This window comes from Phaethon aethereus, assembly GCF_964289735.1.
Source record: "Phaethon aethereus genome assembly, chromosome: 1".
Taxonomy (NCBI): Eukaryota; Metazoa; Chordata; class Aves; order Phaethontiformes; family Phaethontidae; genus Phaethon; species Phaethon aethereus.
The window spans coordinates 134,727,352-134,752,175 of NC_138575.1; the positions used below are offsets into that span (position 1 = coordinate 134,727,352).

General features: G+C 39.1%; 1 protein-coding gene across 1 annotated transcript in view; it reads left to right on the forward strand.

The window, feature by feature from the left end:
- Positions 1-913: 913 nt before the first annotated feature.
- The window catches only part of SCML2 (Scm polycomb group protein like 2), a gene marked incomplete at its 5' end in the record, with an annotated part of 57,890 nt that continues 33,979 nt past the window's right edge, over positions 914-24,824 (forward strand). The window contains 6 exons of the mRNA XM_082013203.1: positions 914-935; positions 6,487-6,555; positions 13,173-13,243; positions 18,212-18,446; positions 22,551-22,639; positions 24,003-24,246. Of these exons, the coding sequence (XP_081869329.1) occupies positions 914-935; positions 6,487-6,555; positions 13,173-13,243; positions 18,212-18,446; positions 22,551-22,639; positions 24,003-24,246 (730 nt within the window). The remainder of the gene's footprint in view (positions 936-6,486; positions 6,556-13,172; positions 13,244-18,211; positions 18,447-22,550; positions 22,640-24,002; positions 24,247-24,824) is intronic.

A 24,824-nucleotide genomic window follows, 5' to 3' on the forward strand; every position in this document is an offset into this window, starting at 1 on the left:
CCCATTATTACTTCAACAGTTAATGGAAAAGGATAATAAACTTGTTGACTTTGTTGGTTCGAAGCTAAAAAGCTTCAAATGAGTTTGACTTGGATTGAACACAGAGTTCAAAAAACCTAGATGCTGGAGAAGAAAATCACGGTAACACACACACACACACACACACACACACACACAAAAAGTTTGTTTTTGCTGTTTTCAATAGTTTAACTAATTTGGCCCTTCTAGTTTCTAAACCCTCCAAGAATGTGGCTTGCTTCTTTTATCTGGAGTTTGCGTTTCTCTAACAGGTTCTCTGTGCTCTGTTACAAGTTGTAGTAGGCAGGGGTATCAGTGAGCACTTGAGCCTTTGTGTAGTTTTCTTACATCAGTGTTTTGTTCCCTCTTCTACTGTAGTTGTGCAAGATAGCGTGTTTTACCCAAAGGTGTTTCAAGTGATTGTTTAACTCTGTGCAAGTGAGGCAGCATGGGTGGGTTATGTATAAAAGCCTTTCTTCCATTTTTCAGTAATGTTTGTCTGGGAGAAAAAAGGAATAAAGCATGTTTTATATCTATCTTTGTATTAGAAATCCACAGAAAATGCAAATCATTATACAATGAACTGTCTGAAACAATGAAATAAAAGTTTGGGTTCTGTACCCTTGCTGCTTCGACATATCTGTTGTTTACATGCTGTTCTTCTACACATAGTTTTTTAGACGTTTGCAACTTAAAACCAGCAAGATAATTATACACTAATACACCAAAAAAATCCTCCTTTCCAAAAAAAGAAAACCCAAACCCCAACAACAGCCTCCCCCCTAACTTGTTGTATTACCACTCCACAGGAAACTGTTGTGCTGAAAGGAAGAATTAACTGGTCTTTCAACTTCAGCCTTTTTATTGTGAGAGGGGAGATCACAGAAGTGTTACCATGGGGAGAACAGCCGCTAAAGGTAAGGCCTGGTAGCTTTTATCCAAGAGGAAAGAAAATAGGGAACATACTAAATTCTGGTTTTGAAGGTGGTGGGATATTACTCGACAATTACTATATTGTTAGATTAAAGACGACAGTTTATGATATGTACTGAATACAGGTAAGTTCATTAAGTTCACACATTATTTTAGAGCAAATATGCTAAATTTGGCTTATCCTGGAGTTCTGCATGTTCAGCCAAAGCAATTTTGTCCTGTGACAGCCTTGAAGCCATTATACTACTCTTAAAATTGGAGAATGTGTCTAGGTGTGATATTAAATAAAACGTAGTGCTTTATTCCATACCTGCATATAATTTAGCAGGACGATAACTCAGTAGTACAAGGAATCAAATTTTATCACAACGAATGGCATTAGCAGCTGTCTCTTGAAGATAGAATGAACATTTTTAAAGAAATTAATCCAAAAATGTGCAGTGTACTACGAAGGTGTGATTTCTGCTGTGTCATGTCTGCGGAAGTTAATTCTGAGTTAAGTGCTAAAATAAAGACTGAGACTTCAGAAGAAACAAGGGTGTTTGGGTTGGTGAAAGAAAGAGAATGTGAAGAAAGACCCACTGTCTGAAACCAGGTTGCTGCTCTTTTCAGAGCTTTCAGATGGGTAGTCCTCCCCCATAAAAGGCTGCTAACACTTTTGTACTTTTCTTGAGCCACCTTCAGCCCAAGCTGCTTTATGTGCTTGTGCGCTCCCCTGGTAAATAATTGTCTTTCACTATAATAGATTTTCTGTAATGGTGGGAGTAATCCATTTAATTGTTGCACCGAATTTATGGAGGAAGGCTACCCCATTCTCTTGTAGGTTTTTTTTTTGCGTGGTTGTTGTCTAAATACACTAAAAGAGACACCCTGTTCTGGGCAGATAAGGTAAGAGTTGCACTAGGGAAGCACGAAAAGAAGGGAAAGGAGATGTTTCATATTCACTCTGTCTTGATATCCTCAACTGTGTGCACTCAGGCTTGGTGAAGGGTAGCAAAAAGATGCTCACGGCCCTGTGTGGTAGGGAGTGAAGGCAGCCCCTTTTCAGCAATGGTAAGTCTTGGGCTTGTCTTAGTAAACTTCATCTGAGGCAAGTAACTGCGTGGCATTGGAAGAGCAAATGTTTCTGTCACCCAAAGGTATTTCAGGTCCATCAGAAAGAGACAAGGGGTTTCTTTGAGAAGAACAGTCTCCTGACATGTTTTGAACATCCGTCAGAGTTGAAGACTTTAAGGTGGCTAAGAAATAACTGCAGAAATCTCGAAAGCATAACTGTGAACTGCTTTTTTCCCCACATTGGACAGCAAGCAAATAGCAAACCTTCGAAGATAACACATATATGCCTCCTCATGTAGCACACCATTCTGTGGTAAAAACTAATACTGTCAAAAGACATGATGCTTGCCAGCATGCAGACAAAGTGATCATCTTGCTTGTTGGAAGCTTAACTCTTCCCAGAAAGAAGTGGTGTGAATTTTTAAAGCATCTCGGACAAGACGGTGGAGTTCAACATGGGAGTTTATAAGAGAAACTATACATTGGTCACCAGGATTGGCTTTACCAGACCTTATATTCTAAAGGTGCCTTTTCTCATTGTTCTTTTTTTGTTTGTTTTGGCATTCACAAGTCAATCAAGATAGCGTTGTCTTTTTTTCTTCCTTGTCTTTTAATTTTTGGTATGATACATGTGGTTGCGCTTGCTTGTCTTCTGTTGAGTAATCTTATCAGCAGAAGAATTCTGTGGTTACAGATAGGGTGGGAGTAATGTAAACACACAGAGTTTTGAATTGGTAAGTAGAAAGCGCTGTTAAATAATCTTACTCTAATCTTGTTTTTTATCTACAGCTTTAGTTTATGAAGTGCATTGTAGAAAAACAGCTGGTGAACAACAGAATATGCTGCTTTTGTTATTTTAGTATATGCTGTATTCTAATCTTGCTACCTAGAAGAAAACAATCTTTCATGGGGTTTTGAAAATAAGTATTTAGCCTGTATGTATCATAGGCTAAGGGTATATGTATTTACATAGTGTATATATCCACTATATACTTATATGTATTACTATATTTTTAAAACTTTGAAAATGGTATCCCATTCTTTGTTGTTTTTCTTTTAAAGTGAACTGAGTAGCATGTGATTAAATCCACAGTAGCAGCATTTCATTTTCGTTTGTGTTTTGACAAAATGTTCTAAAATGTACTGTGTTTTACGTTGTAAAGTAGACTGAAATTTGTCTCTTTAAAAATGGACTTTATAAATAGAGGAAGATAGATAATGAATTAAACTGACATATTTTTTTGTCACAGTGAGCTTCAAGACTCTAGAACTAGTAAGTCTCTTATGTCTCTAATATATGAATAAAGTTCCCGTTTTCAAGTCCACTTTTCAGGTTTCAAGGAATTAGCCATTGAAAATGGCTAGGTGAAGGAGATGAAAAGTAAATACTCTGTACCTGCAGAACTGTTTCCCTCTTTCATAACCTCATTTTTGAGGTTTGACCTCAAAGTTTGACCACGCTGAGGGTTGTATGCTGAGGGAGTCATTTTCCTCAGTCCAGTGATTTGATATAATAGTCTTCCATGTCTTAATTTTGTTTTCAGTGATCATTTTGAAAATAAATTTACTAGAACTTAGGATAGTAAAATTTCAAGTGTAAATGGGCATGCATTTAAAAAACAAAGAGGAGGAAAAAAGATTGTCTTTCCTATTTATAAAATTGGATTTTAATAAAATCTCTTTTTTTAATGTTGTTTTTGAAAATAATCCATAAATTCTTAGCCACCCTAACTACTGACATTGGAAGAGGCACACCAGACCAAGGCGTCATTGCAACTGTGAAGTATAGACTGGGGGAAAGTTTTCTGAGGTGGTGGTAGATACAGGGTATCTCATGTGAAAACAGGTTAGTAATTCTTGCTGCTAGTAGCTTTTAATCTGCTTAAACAAAATGCTCCAGCTTTGTAACTGTCTTCCCAACGTTGATGTTTGGAATGCAAAAAAACAAGGGGAACCTTTGAAAACAATCTTGGTTTTATTCAGACTTACTTTTGGATGCTTCTGCACGTGCTGGGTGAGTTTTACTTGAGCATTTTAAAGAGTAAATTTCTGTCCATCAAAAACAAGTGTTAGTGGTGGTGCTTTGGGGTTATTATGAATGAAGATGCCTCTACCTCAAATGAATAGATGTTTAAACTGCTATTGATGAATCCCATTTCTTCTCATTAATGTTATCTCATCTTGTTCTCATAGTTTTCTAATGGCTGATAATAAGAAAAATGTCTTGCTGAGAGTGTTCCATTTCAGCGTTCGTATTTGCTGTGATATTTGTGTGATAGGCACTAAATCTAACTGGTACAGGAAATAAATAATTCAGGTGGTGGTTGTCAGTGAGAACTCATCTGGTGTCCAGGCTGCGGTTTTTCACATTCTTTCACCTGTTCTTGATGTCTCTCATCAGGAAAGGCTGTCATCTTGTTTGAAATCGGGCACTGTTGGATAGATACTGTTTCATGACTCTGTCCTTTCAAGCTTTGGGTGTTCACAGGAAGCAGTTATTAGTTCTCTTCTTCAGTAAGTCTTTTATGTGGGACTCCGTTGGATTTCCTCTTTGGAAATAAGCATATTGGGAAGTTATCTATTCTGTAAGCTGTCAGCCTGATGTCTGCTACAGTCTCATGACTGTTTTTGGGAAAGTCTAACAGCTTCTAGAACATGGCAAAAGGCTCTGCTGGTAATTGCCACCACCCAGTAGAAAACTCTCTGGATTTGGTTCAATCCCAAAGAGTCTAGATGGAATATATTTTGATCTGTAGGAGGGAGAAGGTGAATGTTATCCTTGTGTCTTGTCATTGTTACTGGACTAGTTTTGCTGCTGTCCCTTCTCAAGTTCCCACTGGTAGCTGTTGTCAGGACGTAGGTTGTCTACTTGTGTGGATTAACGACCTACTGCTGAGCAAGTAGTGGGGTTAGAGCTCTGTGGGCACCATTGAGAAGCATTTCAGCAGGTCTTTCTGAAGTTGACCTCCATAAGGGTTTTCCTTTGGGAACCTGTCAAGTGCTTTCAGTGATGTAAGCAACCTTTTTCCAAAAGAGTGTGTAAGTCAAGAAAGAAGACTAAGTGAAGGAGTAAATACAGCATTTTCTTTCCTTTGCAGAGGGTCTTTAGTATTCCCTATATCTGCTTAGGGGAAACAGGTGATACTTTTGCAGCATATTTTGAGCAGGTATGTAGCTGTAGGAGCACCACATCCAGATCCAGGATTTTTGGTTTGATGACAGAAGATTGTATGATTCAGCTCTTGCTGTAGGTGGCAATTCCTCAGTAAATAATGAAAGAAGTGGGGCAGAAATTATGAACATCAGTACTCTTCAAGAAACACTGACTTACAGAAAACATAGAAGAGAAATGCTATCAGGACTTAATCTTTGCAGAACAACTTGTATCTCAAGTGTTTCTGATCACCAAATGCCTCTTATTCAAGGTTAGGAGTGTTTTTATTTCAAATGCAAGCCAGTCAATAGCTGAAGACTTAAGTGCAAGCGGATACAGTAATCAGCTAATAATACAATGTTTTGGTAGAAGTGAACCATCCCTTCACCTGTTAAGGCTAACGAGGATGGCCAAAAGCATGAGCTGAGGCACCTTCCTGGAGGAGTGGCCCCATTCCAGGTGCTGAGGTATCTGCAAACCAAGAGTTATTCAGCCATAAAGAGCTTGCTAACCTTTTTAAATCTGAAAATGTACTTGCATTTCATTTGCCAGTGTCATATTTGAATTGTGTTTGAATTTCAGTCCACTAGTGTCAAAAGCAAGTCACCAAACCAACGTATTTTAAAGACTAAAAGGAACAGGTGGAACTGGCTTCCTCTGTCTTCTCCATTCTAGCCTCCCAGTCCCCCTCTCTGTGTGTGTCATGCACTGAAATCTGGCAAAAATGAAACATGATAGACCTCTTTATGTGTGTGGAGATGAATGGTAGAGAAGGTAGATTCTTCTGAATCTTTTTTTAATAATTGAAATGTGCACTGAGATAGCCACTTGCATTTGAGTATTCAAGAATTTAAATAGAGAATAGAATCTTTAACTCAGAAACATGCTTTTAGGGTGGGTTTTTTTTTTCTTGTTTCTCAGTTCGTAGAGTTCTAGTCTAGACAAGATTTAAAAAGATAACTGGTGATCTTGCGGATCTCAAACTGCACATAGGTTGAGTAAAGTTGTTAAAAATTAGGGCAGAGTTGCTCTTCGTGGAGCAAATACTACATTTTCTGCAACTAGATTTATTCCGATAATGTAATATAAAGTAGTCAAAAGCTCTGCTTTTTCATGCTGTACTTCTGAATATATTTTGAAAGAAAAATAGTGCAGTGATTTAAATTTATAGTACAAATACCTTTTTGATTATGCACTGAATGAATAAAAGAAAGTCAATCTCTGGAACAAGACATTCTGTATTGTTTGAAAGCATTCTGTGTTATGCTGGACATCATTATGATGTGAATATTACATTTATTATGTAATGGAATCTTGTCTTTTAGATTCAAAGAATATTAAAAAAGAGAAAGATGGAAAGAATCAGCAGGCAAACAACCCGTCTTTAAAAAGTGGTAGGTATTTCAGCTGTCAGGTTATTAGTTAAGGTATCCTAAAAGAAAAAGTATTTGGATTGTACTATCCCCTGAGGCTTTTTTTGCAATCTCTTTGGCTATTGCTGGTGGGTAGTTAAAAACATGCCATTGCTTTTGTGTCACTGTGTTGGGAAACTATGTTTTGGTATAGAAAATGATGGTTGAAACTGCTTGACTTGAGCGTGATAGTTTCACTAGGTAAGACAAGTACTCTTTGTACATATAATCAAAGACACTATGTAAACATTAATTTTATTTTTTGATCACTTACTGATTTGTCTGTTCTTCTCATCATGTATTTCCCAGTTTCATCCCTTTTCTGCCCCAGTTATTGTCTCTCTTTCTTTAATGTGTTTACTGGTGCTAAAGAAAGACCTTTCAGTTTAATAGCCTGAGTTTTTAGTATTGCTAACGAGATTAAATTGCCTGGGATTCTAATTTTATTTTATACTTAACCTGTTTTCAAATAATTTTTGTGTTTACAATGAACTGAGGTTCTACAGTTCTACACACTTGCCAGAAATGATCCGGCTTGATATCGAACCTCTAGTCTCTAGTAGACAGCCTCTACTGTCCTCAACAGGTGCCGTAGGGCAGCATATACATGGGTTTGCTGGCCATTTAGCCTTTCAGAGGTGCAGTGAGAGGGCAGCAGCATCCTTATATATGCTTTGTACATTCATATTGGTTGCTTGAATTTCAGGCAGTAAGAAATGTCATGAGTACTGCTGACTAAAGTAGAAAATCTCTTCAGGAGTCTTTCATTAATTCTTGACAAAATATCACTGGGTTATTTAAACTCTCCCTCTGCTTACGTTTCCATGCCCTCTGACTCCTAATAGATGACTTGGTTCAGAGCTTTTCTTGAGTACCAGTGGAGGAGTTCCTTACAAGTAGTGTAGTCACTAGGCGAACATGCTGAGGTACTTAACACAGTAGCTGGGTAGTTGAGGTGGTGGCTTTGCATACAAGATATGATACCCTGTTACCACCAGCCATAGTACTATATAACAGCTTTCTGCTGTTATATTTGCCAGACGTAATTCTTCCATTTCTTGGGATCCTAGTCATCTTTGTTATTCTTCCCTGTTACTTTGAGACAGGAAAGGAAGTGTATTTGTGTCTTGTTTCCCTCTTCTGCAGTGTAAGAGGAGCCCCAGTCAAACTGGACTCAGATAGCACGTCTGTGTTTTAAAATAATGTTGTCTGACATGACAGACGGAGCCCAATAAGACACCCCCAACCAGCAAAGTGCTTCTCATATGTGGATAAGATAACCATATTTCATGAGTCACAGGAAAATGTCCCCACCTCCTTATGCAGTAGAGAGCAAGGTGTTGACAAAGCAGTGTGGAAAAGCAGGCAAGCTTTATTCTGTCATCTGTGTTCTTCCACTCGGGACTACACAGTTAGTCTAGTGTCTGAGCACTGAATTTATTCATGAAAGCTAGACTAAGCTCTGTCAAACACCTAGAGAGGGGCGCCTTGCTCAAGATCATGCAAGATCTCTGGTTTTCTATCGATGAGATGATAATTTTTGTCTTGTGTTATTGCTTGTTGGTAGCAAGGAAGAAGGACCTTCTTGGTGCCGGATGAAGAAAGATGCCTTACAATGCTTTGGGCTACTATCCAGGAAACCTCCAGAGTTTTCAGGGGCATGAGTGATAGGAAATCATGAAGAGGAGGGGAGGTGTAAAAGTGTGAGAAGAACAGATGAAAAAATAGACTGAAGTAGGTAGGGAAAGACAGGAGGAAGAGAAAAATTCTCATTGAATGATCACAACATACGTAAGGAGGTACAAGATATAAAGCAGGGTATGAAATATCTTACATTTAAACTACTATGTTTGCAAGAATATGTAAACCAAAATTGAAAAGAAACCTCTTTTTTGACAGAGAGGTGGTGGGGTGAAGACTAGAAAAGATACCTCTGTGTCAAAAGTCTCAGATGCATGCCAAGGGAACCTAGGGATGAGAAGATAAGACACGAGGTGCTCTGTCTGCTTAAACAGTGTTTAGACTGTGGTGATACTGTATTAAACTAGCCTAAATAAACCAGAACGTTAAACTCTACCTGTATAAAAGTGACACTTAAATCATAGTTTTAATCAGCAATTTGAATTTTGTAAAATAAACTAACCTGAAGCATTATGTACAATAGGAGAAGACAGCACTTCAACAAATTGGGCATTCACATATTCATGGGAGTGGATGGGATACCTCCAAGACCGCTGAGGTAGTTGACTGATGTCACTGTGAGGCTTCTGTCTCATTTTGGAGTGGTCACAGTGATTGGGGAAGCGTCATGATGACTGGGAAAGGGCAAACGGTATGCCCAGTGTTAAGAAGGACAAGAAGGGAGCACCTGGTGAATTACAGGCTGGCCTGCCTGACCTCAGTCTTCAGGAAGACTATGGAGAAAATCCTCCTGAAAACCATTTCCAAGCAAATAAAGGACAAAGGTGAGGTTAGGAGCAGCTTAGATGGATTTCCCAAGTGTGAACTGTGCATAACTGATAGCCTTTTGTGGTAGGCGATTCTGTAAACAGCGGGAGAGCAGTGGATGTTGTTTGTCTTGACTTCAGCGGGATTTTTGGTACAGTTTCTGTAGTGTCCTTTCAGCCAACTGGTGAGACGTGGTTTGGATAGGTGGATGGAAAATTGACTGGACTGCCAGACACACAGGTTTTTGATCAGCAGTACGAAGTCCACCTGGCAGCTGGTAGCTAGTGGCATTTCGCAGAGGTCAATACTAGGGCCAATGCTATTTTATGCCTTACTGACAGACGGGGACGGTTGGACAGAACAGGCTGTCGGCTGGTTTGTGGGCAACATCTAACTGGGAGGAGTAGCCGGTAGGCTAGAAGGCAGGGCTACTCTTCAGCTGAACCTCTCCGTGCTAGAGAAAGGCTGACAGGAACCCAGTGAGATTCAAAGGCAAATGGAGAGCCCTGTGCCTGGGTGGGCGGGAAGCTGGCTGCCTGGAAAGCAGCTTTGCAGGAAAGGCCCCGGAGGGCTGGCAGGCAGCAAGCTGAGCGTGGGCCAGCAGTGTGCTCTTGTGGTGAAAGATGTCAACTGCACACCGAGACCTATCAGCAAAACTGCAGGCAGCAGGCCGAGAGAAGGGCTTTGCTTCTCTTTGGTATCTGTGAGACCGTATCTGAAGTACTGTGTTTAGTTTTGAACTCCCCAGTACAAGGAAGATGCTGCCATACTGGAGCAAGCCGGCTGGCAGTCCACCAAGAAAAAAGAAAAAAGGAGCTAGAATGCAAGATGTAAGCGGAAAAACTGGTACTGAAACCAGAAAAATGGATTCCTCAGCCAAAAGAAGAGAAAGTTTATGGGAGATTGCTGTCTTCAGTTACCTGACGGGCAGCTGGAGAGGAGAAAGAGCCAGGCTCCTCTTGGAGGCGCAGCGGAAGGACGAGAAGCAACAAATGCTGTCTGGAGCATGAGAAATTCCTGCTCGATGGAAGGAAAAAAAATCTTCATGTCAAGGGTGATGGAACCCTGGAGGAGCAGGAGGCTGAACTAGAGACCTCCTTGGGGTCCCTATTCATGAGTTACTTTGTGATTGTCAGATTTGACAAGAAGTGATACGGTATTGATATAGCATTGGAGAGAACATCAAGGGTCATTGACCCCTGGGTCGTTGCCAGTAATGCAAGCAACTATGGCATAAACTTATTTCCTCCATTTTTAAATTAGTCAGGCTGTGTGTTTATGCTGATTGTCTTGGATCACTGTTTTAGAGATTCACTCCTGTGTTGCTTACAAACTGTTTAATTTTTTTACACAAGGTCCTAGTTACCTTCTGGTGTTGGTTGGGTTTTTGTGTGGGTCCCCCCCCAACCTGTTTCCAGCATATGCTGGTTTGTTCTTCAGGGTAAAAATTCCTGTCTCTCTCTCCTTTCTCTCGCAAAGTTTTCACTTTGCTGGTGGGTTGATAAGTTCTGCTTGTTGCATAATGGGTTTTTCTTAAGATGTTTAATTCAGCCTGCAGGTTTGAGTAGGAAGAGGAATTCAGGTTTAAATCATTTAGTGTGAGCTAATTTTCTTAAGGATTTCTACTTCTAAGAAGTTGCATATTTTCAGGGGCTTTAGAATTAGAAATACATATAAATCAGCTGCTGCTTTACCTATGCACACTGAGAATACAGAGAAGCTTTTAGTGTTGAGATTTTTTCCATGTGATTATCTTCCTAGACACACATCTTACATGTTGCAAACATATGTTCTTCTCCTATTTCTATGACTACAGTAATTAAATGATAATTAGCACCATCTCTGAGAGCTTGACTTTAATTTAATACAGTGTATCTTCTTTAGTGGAGAGGTTCTAATTTAAACTTCAGGTCATTTCTGCTTGATGAAAAAGGTTTTGATAGCCAGGATTTAAAGCAAAGAGCCGGGCAAAGTTGTTTTCCTCTTGGCTTTATCTGCAGCTGGCTGCTTGTGTTATCATATGTGTCTTTCTAGTAAATGTTCCCAGGAAAAAAAATTGTTTGTTTCCCTCTGTACTTTTTGGGTCATCCCACTGAATTTACAGTCCTGTTGTAACAATTGAGATCATTTGGGAAATGCTGGTATATGGAGATAGCTGCTTTTTTTTTTTGAGGAGGTGAATGCTGGTTTCTCCTTTGAAAAGTGCTGTCGCTGAAGTATCTACATTTATATGGTCCTTAACACAGTAAGGCTCTGATTCATGATTACAGCTTTTACATCATGTTAGATCTGAGATAGCTCAGGTGTAGCTAACACTTTCTTTTTGCTAGGTTTAATTTTATTGAATCAGGTTCCTTAAAATTTACTAAGGTAAACTCTGATTAAAACCATGGGTTTTTTTTTAATCAGAAGTCAACCTGAAGTGGCAACTTTATTATTAGACTCAAAGAAGAATTATTATCAGATGAAACTTTGTTAGCAGTTCCATCATATTTAATTTTGCAGCCTCCTTGGTCTGTCAATGGAAAGAGCAACGGATATGGAGGCTACTTTTGGAGAAAGGTCTGAAAAGCCATTTCCTGAGCATGCTTTCCTGAAATATAAATATCTAACATACATTCAAGTTCATGTACCCTGCCTTTTGTGAGTAATGCACATTGATGTAACTGCATAAATGTGTGAATAAAATTTTCATTCCAAAGTAGGCAGAATTCCAAGATGTCGTATGGAAACGTCTTTCTTACCAGCTTACATACAGTCCAGACCACCAAATTAACAGCTCCTGGGTTTTTACTGACTTGATACGTAGCTGACAACCGCATGCCGTCTGCAGAGCTGAGGACAAATCACTCATACTCTTTTGAGTCTGTTATGCCAAAAAATGAGGATCTCAGCACTCCAGGGATACAGTCGATTACAAGCTGCTGCTTGAGGCACTATATATTTGCAACTAAATGCTGTGCTGATGCAGGCAGACTCTGGGTTTGAGCCGCTATGCATCCTTCAGAGAAGCTCTATGTGTGTGTGTGTGCTGGAGAATGCTGCCATTTTCTGATTGTTTCTTTGCTTCTCCTCTCTTCTGAAAATTGCGGAAGTGTGTTTAACTGTGCTCAGTGGCATTTTTGGAAGGACTACTGCTAAACCTGTTCCGGTGTCTCCGTCATCACCAAGGATTTTGCCATAGGCCATGTGGAGTGGCCGTTGCTGAGCCACTGGGTGGCATCACTGCATCCTTTTGGTTTTCATGGGTGATGTACTCTTCAGGAACATCAGAAGGATGCCAGCTGCCCAAACAAGAAAAACAAGCAAAAGAGATCATTTAAATAATATAGGGACAAAAACGTTAGCTGTGCCATTGTAATTTTTTTCTTGCACTTTATATTAATTTGAGTAATGCTTGCTTATATCTTTGATATTAGTCCTTCATACTGTTCCATTCATGCAAAAGTGATAACACTGGTTAAATCAGATGCAGAATACACTCACCCATGCACAATAAACAATGCCAGTGTTAACAGTGGAAAAAATACCATGATTCTGTTGCTGAACACTGCCTTAATATTTATGCTACAAAGAGAAACCTTTATCAGACTTCAGATGAAAAGAGACAAAGATGCAGTTGGAAGGCTGTGCTAATCAATCCTTTTGCTTTCTAGTGGACTGGGGATAGCATTCTCGACATACGTTTCAACAGAACCTATATGTTTGTGTTTTTCAACTTGTATCATCTCAGTACTCCTGTGGGGTTATCGTATCAGTCCTGCTGTTAGGGGAACTAAGATACAGAAAGGCTAACGTGATTTGTAGTAGGATGCTTGGGAGGTCCTTATGCAGAGTATTGAAATTTAGATATCCTGACTTGTATCTTTGTATGTGGCCCACAAACAAAAAGAAAAAGAATTTGGGGAAATTTTATATTGATCTTGCCCATTGTGTGGTCGCCTCTATGAATTAATGGTGCTCTTAAAGCTCCTTCAAAGGCTGTATGTTTTTCAAAGTGGCGTTTCCATTTGAGAGTAATCTTGTTCTTGGGAAAAAAAAAATATTCTACAAGATAGTTGTTTTTTTCTGTTCCTTTCTTTCCCCATCCCCCTTTTAATTTAAGTTCCCTTTTAAAACTGTATGGTCTTTTTTTATCTTATGTCTTCCAGAACAGTTTAATTGGGATGATTATCTGAAAGAGACTGAATCAGTAGCTGCCCCTCTACATTGTTTCAGACAGGTATGCCAGATACCATTTTGCAAGTGTGTATGTGTATGTATATATGTTACAGGGTGATCCTAGAGCAACTTTTATGTTTTAGACTGCTTGCAAACTTCGCATTTTACTTCTTTTGCTCTCTAGTTATCAGTAGCTTACAGTTTTGGCCAATGCTGGCTACTGAAGTTTTTCATTCTTTGTTTCTGCCTGAAGTCAAACTTTGAGGTTTTCATTAAAATTGTAGCTTTGGACTCTATTTTCCTTTTAAAAAGACTAGTTAATGAAAACAGATAGTCTTATCAGAGTTCAAAAATATTTTCTACTTTTCTCAGTAATCTCAGAGGCACCATGGTTTTAGTGAGAATTAAAATTTGGCTGACTGTCAGAGGAGCTTTTCTCTTGCCCCATTTCTGAAAGAGTCCTTTCAATTCTGGCTAGCTACAAGATGTATATGTGTATGTGTAGTAGAGTTCATTCACCACTTCTTTTCTGGATCTCTCAAATATGTTGAATTTTGTGTCTTTCTGAGCAGGGTGATTTTTACTAAGCAGTAACAGATATTGAAGTTAAAAAAAAAAATCAAGAGGAATACAAAGGAAATACTGGATTTATAATGAAGGGTGTTTAATGTACTATTTTGTATTTTACATTGTGCACTACAAGTTTGATTCCCCGCTACCTGATGCTTTGGTATGTATTTGCAGATGCAGTTTAAAACTATCATCTTGTGTGAGCTAATGACCTCCAGTTATTCAGCTCTCTGGAGACTGAGTCAACCTCTGCAGGCATCTTTCTTTCTGTAAAGGGAGCTGGGGGCTGGTATTTTCCCAAGTTGAGGAGTATCTTAGCTGCCTAAAGTTAAATAGGATGAGTTTTGGTCTGTATGCCTTCACTGTGTTAGCAAGATAGATGCTGAAGGAATTGGATAGTTCAGGTTGATAGAACTGTAATAGGTGTGACAAATAGTGCATGTCTCGTTTAGTGGATTGAGCATGTTCAGAAGTGTATCTTCTAGGGTTTGTTGGTAGTCTGATGGTACTGCAAATGACACTGGCCTCCAGTGGGGACCAAACAAAAAGCAGTATGAACGGAATAGTCTGATGAGGAGAGGAACCTTTACTCAGTGAATCTGAAGTAGTTGCAGGAATGGAGAATAGGGAGAGAGAAATGCAGGTGGTAGCATTTCCTTGTACGAGATCTTGAGTATCAGTGCTTTGCTCGTCAGAGATGAGGATAAAGAACAAAGAGCCCCTCACATGCTCCTTTCAATAAGAGAGGGCTAAGAATAGCAGTGACCATACCGTTTGGGTAGAGCTTCAGGAATTAATTCTACTGTATGTGTCTTTCATAGTGGGTACCAGCTCAAGTCAGAAACCCCAATTCTGCTTGGGTAGAGGCAGAGGGCAGTAGCATATCCCTTGGTCACACTGAGATTAATGCCATACTCACAGGCCATAGACCACCATGACCAGAGTGCACGCTCCTGAGAGATGTAGCTACTGCAGAAAGCTGCTCAGAAGCCCTTCCTCGTGCCTTTCTTGCATCTTCCTCTTCCCTGCTAATGCTCAAGAACTCCAAACTAAACAGCTGAGTAACACCTTAAAGGCGCTTAAGTGACATGCATTGACTGAGGTAGATAAATACAAGTGACCTAGATTGCTTAAGAAGAATGTGGGTTGGAAAGACGAGCTTTAATTCCTGTGTACAGCAAATTTCAAAACAATTTGCATATATAGACTTTCAGTTTTTCTAAGCATTGACCTTTAAGTAGAAAGTGATATGCAATGTTAATTAGTGCAGAGCTAGCTCCTTTCACTACATAATGTTTGCAGATTTTGGAAACTAAAGTGCTTGAGCTTTGTGTAGGACTAATTTGACTTTTATTGGGTTACATATACGAATTGTACATGTCATTATCACTCTGTGTAATGCAAAGAAATACACAGATGTGACCAGCCAGAAAACAAAGTAGCAGAGAAGCTTAATTTGACAATTATATCCAGAATTTGTGACTTGTGGGAATTCTACAAAGTTTAAATTTTGTAGTAATTAAAAATTACCTGGGGAACAATAAATTAAAGCCTCTACCATAAATTAAGGTACAGGCACAGACAGCTAATGGAAATTGATTGAAATATTTGTCTTAATTTAGGAGATATTTTATCTGTTGCTCTAAGTTGTTTTTAATTACTACTTAGCGTTTCGATGCATTCCATATCCCTTTCTCTCACCCTGAAACCTTTTTTCAAGCAGCTGAAAATTTTCAATTAAGAAAAACGTCAACCCCTTGTGGTTTGAACAGAGCTTAAACCAAGACTGTTACTGAGCTGGTTTTATTTTGCTATAAGTAAGGACTGGCATGGAGGAGTTACTTTTTTAGTAGAATGCCTTGAGTTGTCAGTAGTTAAACAAGCTCACTTTTTCTACAACCAAATAAACAAACAAATTCCTCAACTTCTCAATTTCAGTTGCCTTTCATGGTTGTAGAAAATAACAGCTTGCCAAGCACTATCCTGAAATTGAATTGCCCTTTAAATTTAATATGCTCAGGCACCCCTTTCAGACAGCCTGCTGTCTAAATGCACCATTGGCAGATGCTACGCTCAGCGTTCACTGAATATTGCTCGCCTCTTTGTTTTTTTGGGCTTGGCCTCCTCCAGGGCTCCTGCTCTTGATCGAGGGTGTGTTGCAAACAGTGCACCTACACACCATAGTAAGTAGAGCAGGATGTATTTTAAAAAATTACATGTGGTGGAGACAAAATATCACTAGCACTTGTTGCAGTAGCAGATTTCTTCAGCCTTTTCCTCTGTACTGAGACAGATGAGTGCACCCTTACCTGCTTACTAGGGGATCTCCCCCTGACGTGGTCAGGCAGGCAGGCAGAAGGGACATACGAATCTTGTGAGCGTGAATGCCCATGGTTTTGGTTTTTCTAACCTGCCTCCTGTGTTAGGATTCAGGTTATGTTAGTCTGTCTGGGAGAGCTACTGGGTTTAAATATCATGGGGAGAGCTGCCTACAGTTCTCAGCATCTGTGTTCAAGAGCAGCTTTGTACTGGAAGAGTTGTAGAAAAGGGCTTCCAGGGTGATAGGAGAACCATAGAACAGTTTGGGTTGGAAGGGGCCTTTAAAGGCCATCTAGTCCAACCACCCTGCAGTGAGCAGGGACATCTTCTACTCGATCAGATTGCTCAGAATCCCGTCCAACCTGGCCTGGAATGTTGCCAGGGATGGGGCATCTACCACGTCTCTGGGCAACCTGTGCTAGGGTTTCACCATGTTCATGGTGAAAAATTTCTTCTATCTAGTCTGAATCTACCCTCTTTTAGTTTAAAACCTTGTCTTATTGCAACAGGCCCCACTAAAAAGTCTGTCCCCATCTTTCTTATAAGCCCCCTTTAAGTACTGGAAGGCTGCAAGAAGGTCTCCCCAGAGCCTTCTCTTCTCCAGGCTGAACAAGCCCAACTCTCTCAACCTGTCCTCATAGGAGAGGTGTTCCAGCCCTCTCATCATTTTTGTGGCCCTCCTCTGGACCTTTTCCAACAGGTCTATGTCTTTCCTGGGTTGAGTGCTCCAGAACTGGATGCAGGACTCCAGGTGGAGTCTCACCAGAGCGGAGTAGAGGGTCAGAATCACCTCCTTTGCCCTGCTGGCCACGCTGCTTTGGATGCAGCCGAGGATATGGTTGGCCTTCTGGGCTGTGAGCGCACATTGCTGGCTCCTGTCCATAGTCATTCTCTCCTAAGAGAAACTTCAGTGCTTGGCTTATTTAAGTTGTTGAAAGAGCACTGAGAAAGGGTTGGGTTGCCCTCTGTAAATACACTGTAGATTTTGTTATTTGTAGAGGTGCAAAAAGAATTTAAGTTAAATGATAGTGTTGGCAAAAATTTTCATGAACAACTTTAGGCTGGACATGAGGAGACATTTAAAGAAAATAGTGAGATTCTGGAATAATCTTTCTACTCAACTGAGCCAATTCAATCCCAGTTAGTGTTAATACAAAATTTTTAATGTCATTAGATGATGTTATTGCCTGCAATACTACAGTAGGCAAGTAATCAGACTGCAATCCAGCTGATCTCTGCCACTAGTGTGTTGATACATGAGTGAAAAACATTCTTCTCTCTTCTTCATCTTCAGCTTGTGACAAAAGGTTCTGCTCGAAGGCCCAAGTTGCATTTGTCATGTTTCTTTTTCCCTGTGCCAGTCTTGCTCAAAAAATCTAAATTGGCTTTTCATTTTATGTGTGTGAATGCATTCACTTATCTATGAATAAGCACAAGCTGCAATTTTTGTCTTAGCACAGTTGTTCTTTTAATGTGACTTTAGGACTGTCTGTTTTCTTTCTGTAAAATGCATTTAATGCTAACTCCTTTTTCTGTCGTCTTTCTTTGTATTGTAAGTTTTCTCGTGATGTAGAAACTCTTTCTTGCCTTGAGCGTTTGTAGTGTCTAGTGCAGTAGGGTCCAAATTTTGTTTGAATTTCCAAGATATTACTATAATGAGAATAACGGATTCTTTTGAGTTAAAAGCTACTAAATCTTGTGGTCTGTTTGGTTTTGGTTTTGTGGGTTGGTTTGGTTTTTATTGGCTTGAGTTTGTTGTGTTGTTTTTTTTTTTTTTGAGTTGAACATCATGTTTCCTGATGTTCTTACTTTCCCTTCACTTCAAGTATTAATCACTGCTCCCCCATCTTTATGTTCATATCTTCATCAGGATTCCCTTGTTACCCTTCTTAACAGTGCTTATCTTTTTAGAAATTAGTCAGTCATGTTTATGCAGTAGGAACATCAAGTATCTGAAGTGGTAGCTGTTGGTAGGTTATCCAGCTGCCTTTTCTGACTTCTGCTAAACACTCAAAGTTCAAAGACTTCTTTGTATTTACCATTTATAGAATGAGTTTGGATGAATGAAAGCTGTATATTGAACCATCTGGTATAGCAATACTAACAACAATAAGAAAAAGTCTTTTACCTTTTATTGTAGTCTAGAATTCCACCTACGAACGATTTCAAAGTTGGTATGAAACTGGAAGCCCATGATCCTCGCAATGTTACCTCAGTTTGTATAGCTACAGTAATTGGAATCACTGGTGCCAGGCTAAGGTTGCGGCTGGATGGAAGTGACAACAAAAATGATTTTTGGAGGCTTGTGGATTCCTCGGACATACAGCCCATCGGGACCTGCGAAAAGAAAGGGGGCATGCTCCAGCCTCCGCTTGGTAAGAAACAAAGCTTCTGAACTAATGTGTATGGAGTACTGCTTTCATGAAGTCCATTTTACCTTTTTGTCTTGGCAAATTCAGTGGTACTAGCGTTTCACCAAACCGTTGCTTCATTGCAAAAGAGGTAAGCAAACTAACTGGGGCTAAGTGCATTGTGGCTTTTTCTTCTTTTGGATTCTTTTGACGTAGAAATGAGCAAAATCATTAGTCTTGAGTTCTGCTATTTTTTTTAATAGTCCCTTAATGTTAAATGGGCATGTCTGACAGCTTTCTTCATGATGAGATGCACTGTCATGTGCCCATTCTGTAAGTGTTCCCTCGTACGCACCCTGTCTTACAGGTGCGTATTGCCACAACGTTTTCTTGCTTGATGCTGCTCCTTGTAGTAGAACTTCTTACAAGCTGGGGGGGAAACCGGACTTGCCTTTTTCCTCCTCAGTAAATCAGAGCGGCCCACTAGAAGGCGCTCGCAGTTAACCGACTTGTGCAACGCTCTGCTGGGCTTCAGGAGGCGCATCAGTTGAGGACGGTCTGGGCGTGTTCTCGGGCACTGAGCAAATTGGTTGTGGTCTGGGAAAGGCAGCGTAGGGTAGGCTAACGGCGGTGTTGCAGCAGTTTGCTCTGAGGTAGGAAAAATAACACTCCAGAGCTTCAGCAAACTGTGGGTTTAATCGCGTGTGATTCTCATCTCCTCAAATGGGCACACACTAGAGGGATGTCTGACCAGTTTGTCCTGAGCACGATGAATGCTCGTGAGCAAGGTGTAGCTTTCCTGTGCTTAGCAACAGTATGCAGAATTTCTTTTGCCTTCCTTGAACAATATGGGTGACAACATTATGTGTCTCCCCAGCCTGAGAAATAGTGCTTGGGCTTAGTCTTATTGAGGAAGTTTATTAAATGGAGAACTGTACAAAGGAATTCCTTGCTATATGATGAACAGTCAGAGGTAACTTTGATTAACTGCTGGGGTAATGTAGGTGTTATATCACTTTTCTTTTCTGTGATTAATCTGTATATTTAAATCTTCATTCCTGTACCATATTTGTTATAGCTTAAACTTCTACGTGTGGAAATATTTAAAGAAACACATTTTTCACATTGGTCTGAAAACAGATCTGCTTTTAAAAAGGAAAAACAATGAATGACATTTATCTTAAACCTTCTCCCCCCCGCTCCCCCCCAAAAACCAACCCACAACAGCAACACCCCTTCCCCTGTGATCTTGTTATCTCCTGTAATTTTTAGGAGATGCAAGCAATAATGTTCTTACATTAAGAAATTAACTGTAAGCAGAAATTGGTTACTGCTTGTTTCCCGTCTTACAGTTACAAACCTACTTTTGGTTTGGTGTCATCAGCAGCATTTACAATGAGAAGACAGAGGTGCAGTTAAGATAGGCATGGTTTCTCTTAGTAGCCTCTCAAAAAACCTGTCAACCCAGCTTGTTAACAACTTTCAGATCTTCTGTTTGAAAGGTGAAGTGAAAAATATTTCACTACAGTATGAAATTTGATTTGCTTGTAGAGGGGCAAACAGATGCAGCAGCAGTTGACATAACCGTTAAGACACTTCACATAGATTATAAAGGTAGATTTCTGTGCTGTTGTGCTGCTTTAGAAACACAAGAAAAGCAATGCAACCAGGGTACCAGTCTGGAAGAATATTATTTGGGAGGGAGGGAGGGATGGATGGGTAGATAGATAGGTAGATAGATAGATGCAGTTTGAGCCTAGAAGAGCTTTTTTCTTTCCTGTGGATGTATAGAGGTTTTGAATGAAAGCACTGGAAATTCTTGACACCTAAGGGAAAAGTTACTCAGTTTAACCTCTCTGAAGTTCTTGGTATAATCTTGTAGAATTAATGCAGTGATATCAGTATGAAAGAGAGTTGTAATAGAGAAGAGTATACCTATTCCTACACATATGTGTAGTGTTAAATGCATGGCTTCTGTTCAGGAGCATAGTGCTTTTTTAAAACATGTTTCTAAACCAGCCCGATGAAAACAACTCTGGTTATGTATAATGGGGGCAGTCGGTCCATGAAGAAGAGAAACTTTCCACAGTCATCAGTAGACAGGTTGAAGTCTTCTTTTCGGATACTGTTTTTTTCTTCTATTTGGTCAGGCTGCTTGTAGTGCAGCACCTAACAAGCAGCTGTTTCCGTGCACCCAGGCACGTGAGTTTACGTGCCCTCTGAACAGTTGCTGGTTATTCAGAAAAGAATGTGAGTACCATTATTTTCTCTCTCCTGCCCTAGATTTTTCTAGAGATAGGCTAAATTCCAGCAATCAAACATTCTGGCATACCTAGATAAATTTTTGAAAAAGCCTTTTTGGCAGTTTTACAGCATCCTGTTCCTGGGCAAAGCTGGGAGCTAATTGGGTGTATAATTACCTCCTGTTAGACATTTAAGCAACTGATTATTTTTTTTCCTGAGTAGTAGGGAACCTTCTGGATAGTAATGTTATGCTTCTTTTATAACAACAAGCTAAAATAGTCCCTCCTACCCGATTTTTACATAGCTTTAATAGTGTATGTTACATCAGGGTTTTGAGAAAGTGATTAATGTAGCAAATGGTTCCTGTTCCAGCCTCTGTTTTTCATAGGTGAGCTTTTTTGTTGTTGAGAGCTTAGTGTTCCCAAAAAATTATGTTGAGGATAACATTTTCTCTGGTTTTACCAGGACAACTTAAAGGCCAAATGAAGTTAGTTGAAACTGTTGTTTAGTTGTTATTCCTCTGTCTTATGTATATGTCTTTTCTGGTCCAGCTGGTTAGGAATGTGGTGTTTCCGTAACCACATGTGTTTAGATTCTGTAAATACTCTGATATCAAACCAGGACTGATAATCAGTTCAGCAGTCCTCAGATTATAACACCATTTCTCAGATGTGAGCTTTGTTTTCATTTCCTTTTGCATGGGTAGTTCCAACTTGAAAACTGTTTATTCAACTGAAGATAACTTAAAGCTACAAGTTAAAGAACTATTATGCTATATGATCCAATTTTAGATGACTTAATGATTTAACTGATCAAGTATTGCAAATATGTTCCACCTTTTTAGTTACTTTATTTTTTTTTTTTTAAGAGAGTAGTCAAGACTTGGTTATGAGGGAACTCATCAGTTCCTGGCAGATTCTGGTACTATTTGCTTTGTGGGAGAATTTCCAATTTGCTCTATTATGTCTGTTTTTCTATAGAACTGTGCCAGACATATAACTGCCAAAGATGCAGAAAAATGCCAAAGATGCAGAAAAAATGCCCACTATGTCTGTTATCTTACTCATTACTTTGAAACATCCATTTGGAAAGCACAGAAAGCAAAAGGGATTTTTGTTTTGGTTTGTGTTTTTTTAACTGGGAAGATTATCTGGAATGAGAATATTTTTCAGCCAAACTTATGTTCTGCTTGAATAAGGTAGTTTGTCTAAACAAAGTTGATTATTGTTTGTGCTTTTTATTCACTTGTTAATGAATATTAAAATAGAAACATCTTCCAGTTTATGTTTTCCAATATGATACATGCATTTATTAAAAAAAAAAAGTATTTTTGTTCTTCCCTGTTAAGTGCTGTTTGTTTATTAAGGCTATTTATTTATTTATTTTAATGGGGGAGGGAGTAGAAACTGATTGTTGTTTGTTTTTGTTTTTTTTTTTAATTATTTTTGAGATGGTTGTACCTCAGTAAATGAAAGAAGCTGGAACAGAGGATGTTGTTTTAGAATGAGAGCAAAAAGCGCACCTGAAAAGTAAGCTAGGCACTTGTGCTGGGGAAGTTCCACTGGGCCAGGGTCTCTGTGGGACAGCCTGATGATCTCCTGTACTGGAACTGGCATGTTGTTAAGTCCTAGATGTTTATCTGTAAAATCACAAAATGATGATGAGTCATTCTGCAGGCAAGTCACTCAGAATGGAGGATCATTGCACGTCTTTCAGCACTGACAGCAACCCTGTTTGTTCCTTCTTGGCTGCCTTTATTTTGGCCAAGTCCAAAATAAAGGGGATCAGGCAGTAGGAAGACAGACTGTAGATCCTTCTCCTCCTACTTTATTTTACAGACTGAAAGTAGGGCTATTATATACAAATAATTTATTTGTTACTCAGGGTTCCAGATGAATGCATCTTCTTGGCCAATGTTTCTCTTAAGAACTCTCAATGGAGCTGAAATGGCACCTGCAGCATTCTTTAAGAAGGTAAGAAGAAAGGGACTGCTAGTAAACAACTTTCTATCAATTGGTGCATGGTTACATTTTTTTAATGAGGATGCCAAGATACTACCCTGTTGTCTGCAGCACATGAAAGCAAGACTATTATTTAAAATGACTTTGAATTGGATTGGCAAGCTACAAAGCTAGACAGGAGGCGATCTGCTTCTACTCCATTGAGATGGGCATCTCTTTTCCCGACTTGAGACTTTGAAGTATGGCATATTATTTAGAAAAATTGTGTTAGTTCATTTTTTGTGTCTCATGGATTTAAGATAAAATGTGTATCACATTTCTTAACAGCACCATATTCATGTGATTGTGCACAGGAGTAAAAAAATTTTAATGAGCAATAAAAGCCATTGGAATACAGTAGTGCTTGGAAAGGTTTTGTTAAACGTTTTCATTGGGCACATACTCATCACTTAGAATAAAAAGCTGTTCATTTTTTTAAACATGACTCTTGAGTAAGTTGCTGTGAAACATGAAAAATTGCATAAAAACAACAATAATATTGAAACGACTTGTTGGCTCAATTTTTTGTTGAGGTGGTAAAGCCTTGCTGTCACACTGTAACTTCATTTTTGATACTGAGAGTGACATTGAAAAGTATGTCAGCATATGTGCTAACTTTATATAATTGTAGAAAATTTTTATGCAAAATTTTTCTGAGACATGATAAACCATGTTTCCCCATGCTTGCCTACCAGCACACGTGAGATGGCTTTTGGATAACGAGGGTTCCTGAAACTGAGGTGGTAATTCAGGTTGCATTGGGTCACAACTCCTGTTGCAGGGGTGTGCTTACGCTGGTCACATTGACTTAATTTTTTGTTTTTCTTTTGTCCACTTGGAACTCCTCTAAGGCCAACTGAGTTAAGAGGCCTATAAATAATGTCCAGTGCTAATGAATTTTTCATGGATTAATTGGGAGGTGAAGCTTTTACCAGACAGTTATCAGTCCCCAGAAATATCCATTCCCTGCAAACCTTCTTTTCTTTATTAACATGTAATAATTTCATTTTAGTGTCTTTGCTGTCTTGCTGCCCAGACATAATGTATTGGATGCAACCTTCTGCTTATGTAAATACTTTTAACAGGGTCTTTGTCATGGGGAATTTTGCTAATTATCCCAGCTGTGTGTGTAGGAACAGAATTTAGATTTTTATAAGACAGAAGAGCAAAAGCAAATCTGAAATATGAGTGAGTTTCCTTGAACGTCTACTATAAATTTCTGAGAGTACTGAGCATAAAAAGTAAGGATGTTCAAGAAAACTAGAGGTTTTTCTCTTTTCTAAATTTTTAAGAAGCCGTAGAAATACAAATATTTTTACCACTCTTACTTTTGTAGGAACCACCAAAACCTGTGCCAAACTGCTTTCAAGTTGGAATGAAGCTTGAAGCTATAGATAGAAAGAACCCATACTTGATTTGCCCGGCAACCATTGGAGATGTTAAAGGAGACGAAGTTTTTGTTACATTTGATGGCTGGAGAGGAGCATTTGACTATTGGTGCAGATGTGATTCTCGAGATATTTTCCCAGTTGGATGGTGTAGCTTGACAGGAGATGCATTACAACCACCAGGGAACAATGGTAAGATGACTAATAATATTGCTTAATTATTTTCCGCCTCAATTACAGCAGAATTTTAAAAACCAGCTGCCTGTATGCAGATAAGACTGAAGATTTGATTTGCGAGTAGCTGATGAGGATGAAATGTTGTTAAATTTTCTTTATGTAGTTTAAAGCGAATGGGATAGTTTCTGGGAAACAATTTTTGACTGTTCATAGTAACTCTGGGAACATGTTTTATTTAATAGTGTTAGGAGGGCTTTTGATAATCTTTAATTTTTGTGTGCTTATGAAGAATCTTGGACTTAAACTAGATTTGCTGTTTGTATTATAGTTAAATGCTCCTGTTTAATGATACTAATATATTTGCTGTAGCAGCACTTTATATTAAGCTAACTGCTAAGAAAATAAAGGAGTTTCTGCTTCTATGATTGAAGGTTTAAACTACATATTTAGTGTTTCTTCCTTCATACTCACAAAGTTCTATCTTGAAGCTGCCCATTCTGAACGCTTTATCATCCTCATACCTTTAAGGATGTTTGTACATAGGATTATAGAGTCCCTTTAACCTAACAGCCACTGTGCTTTATAATGTACAG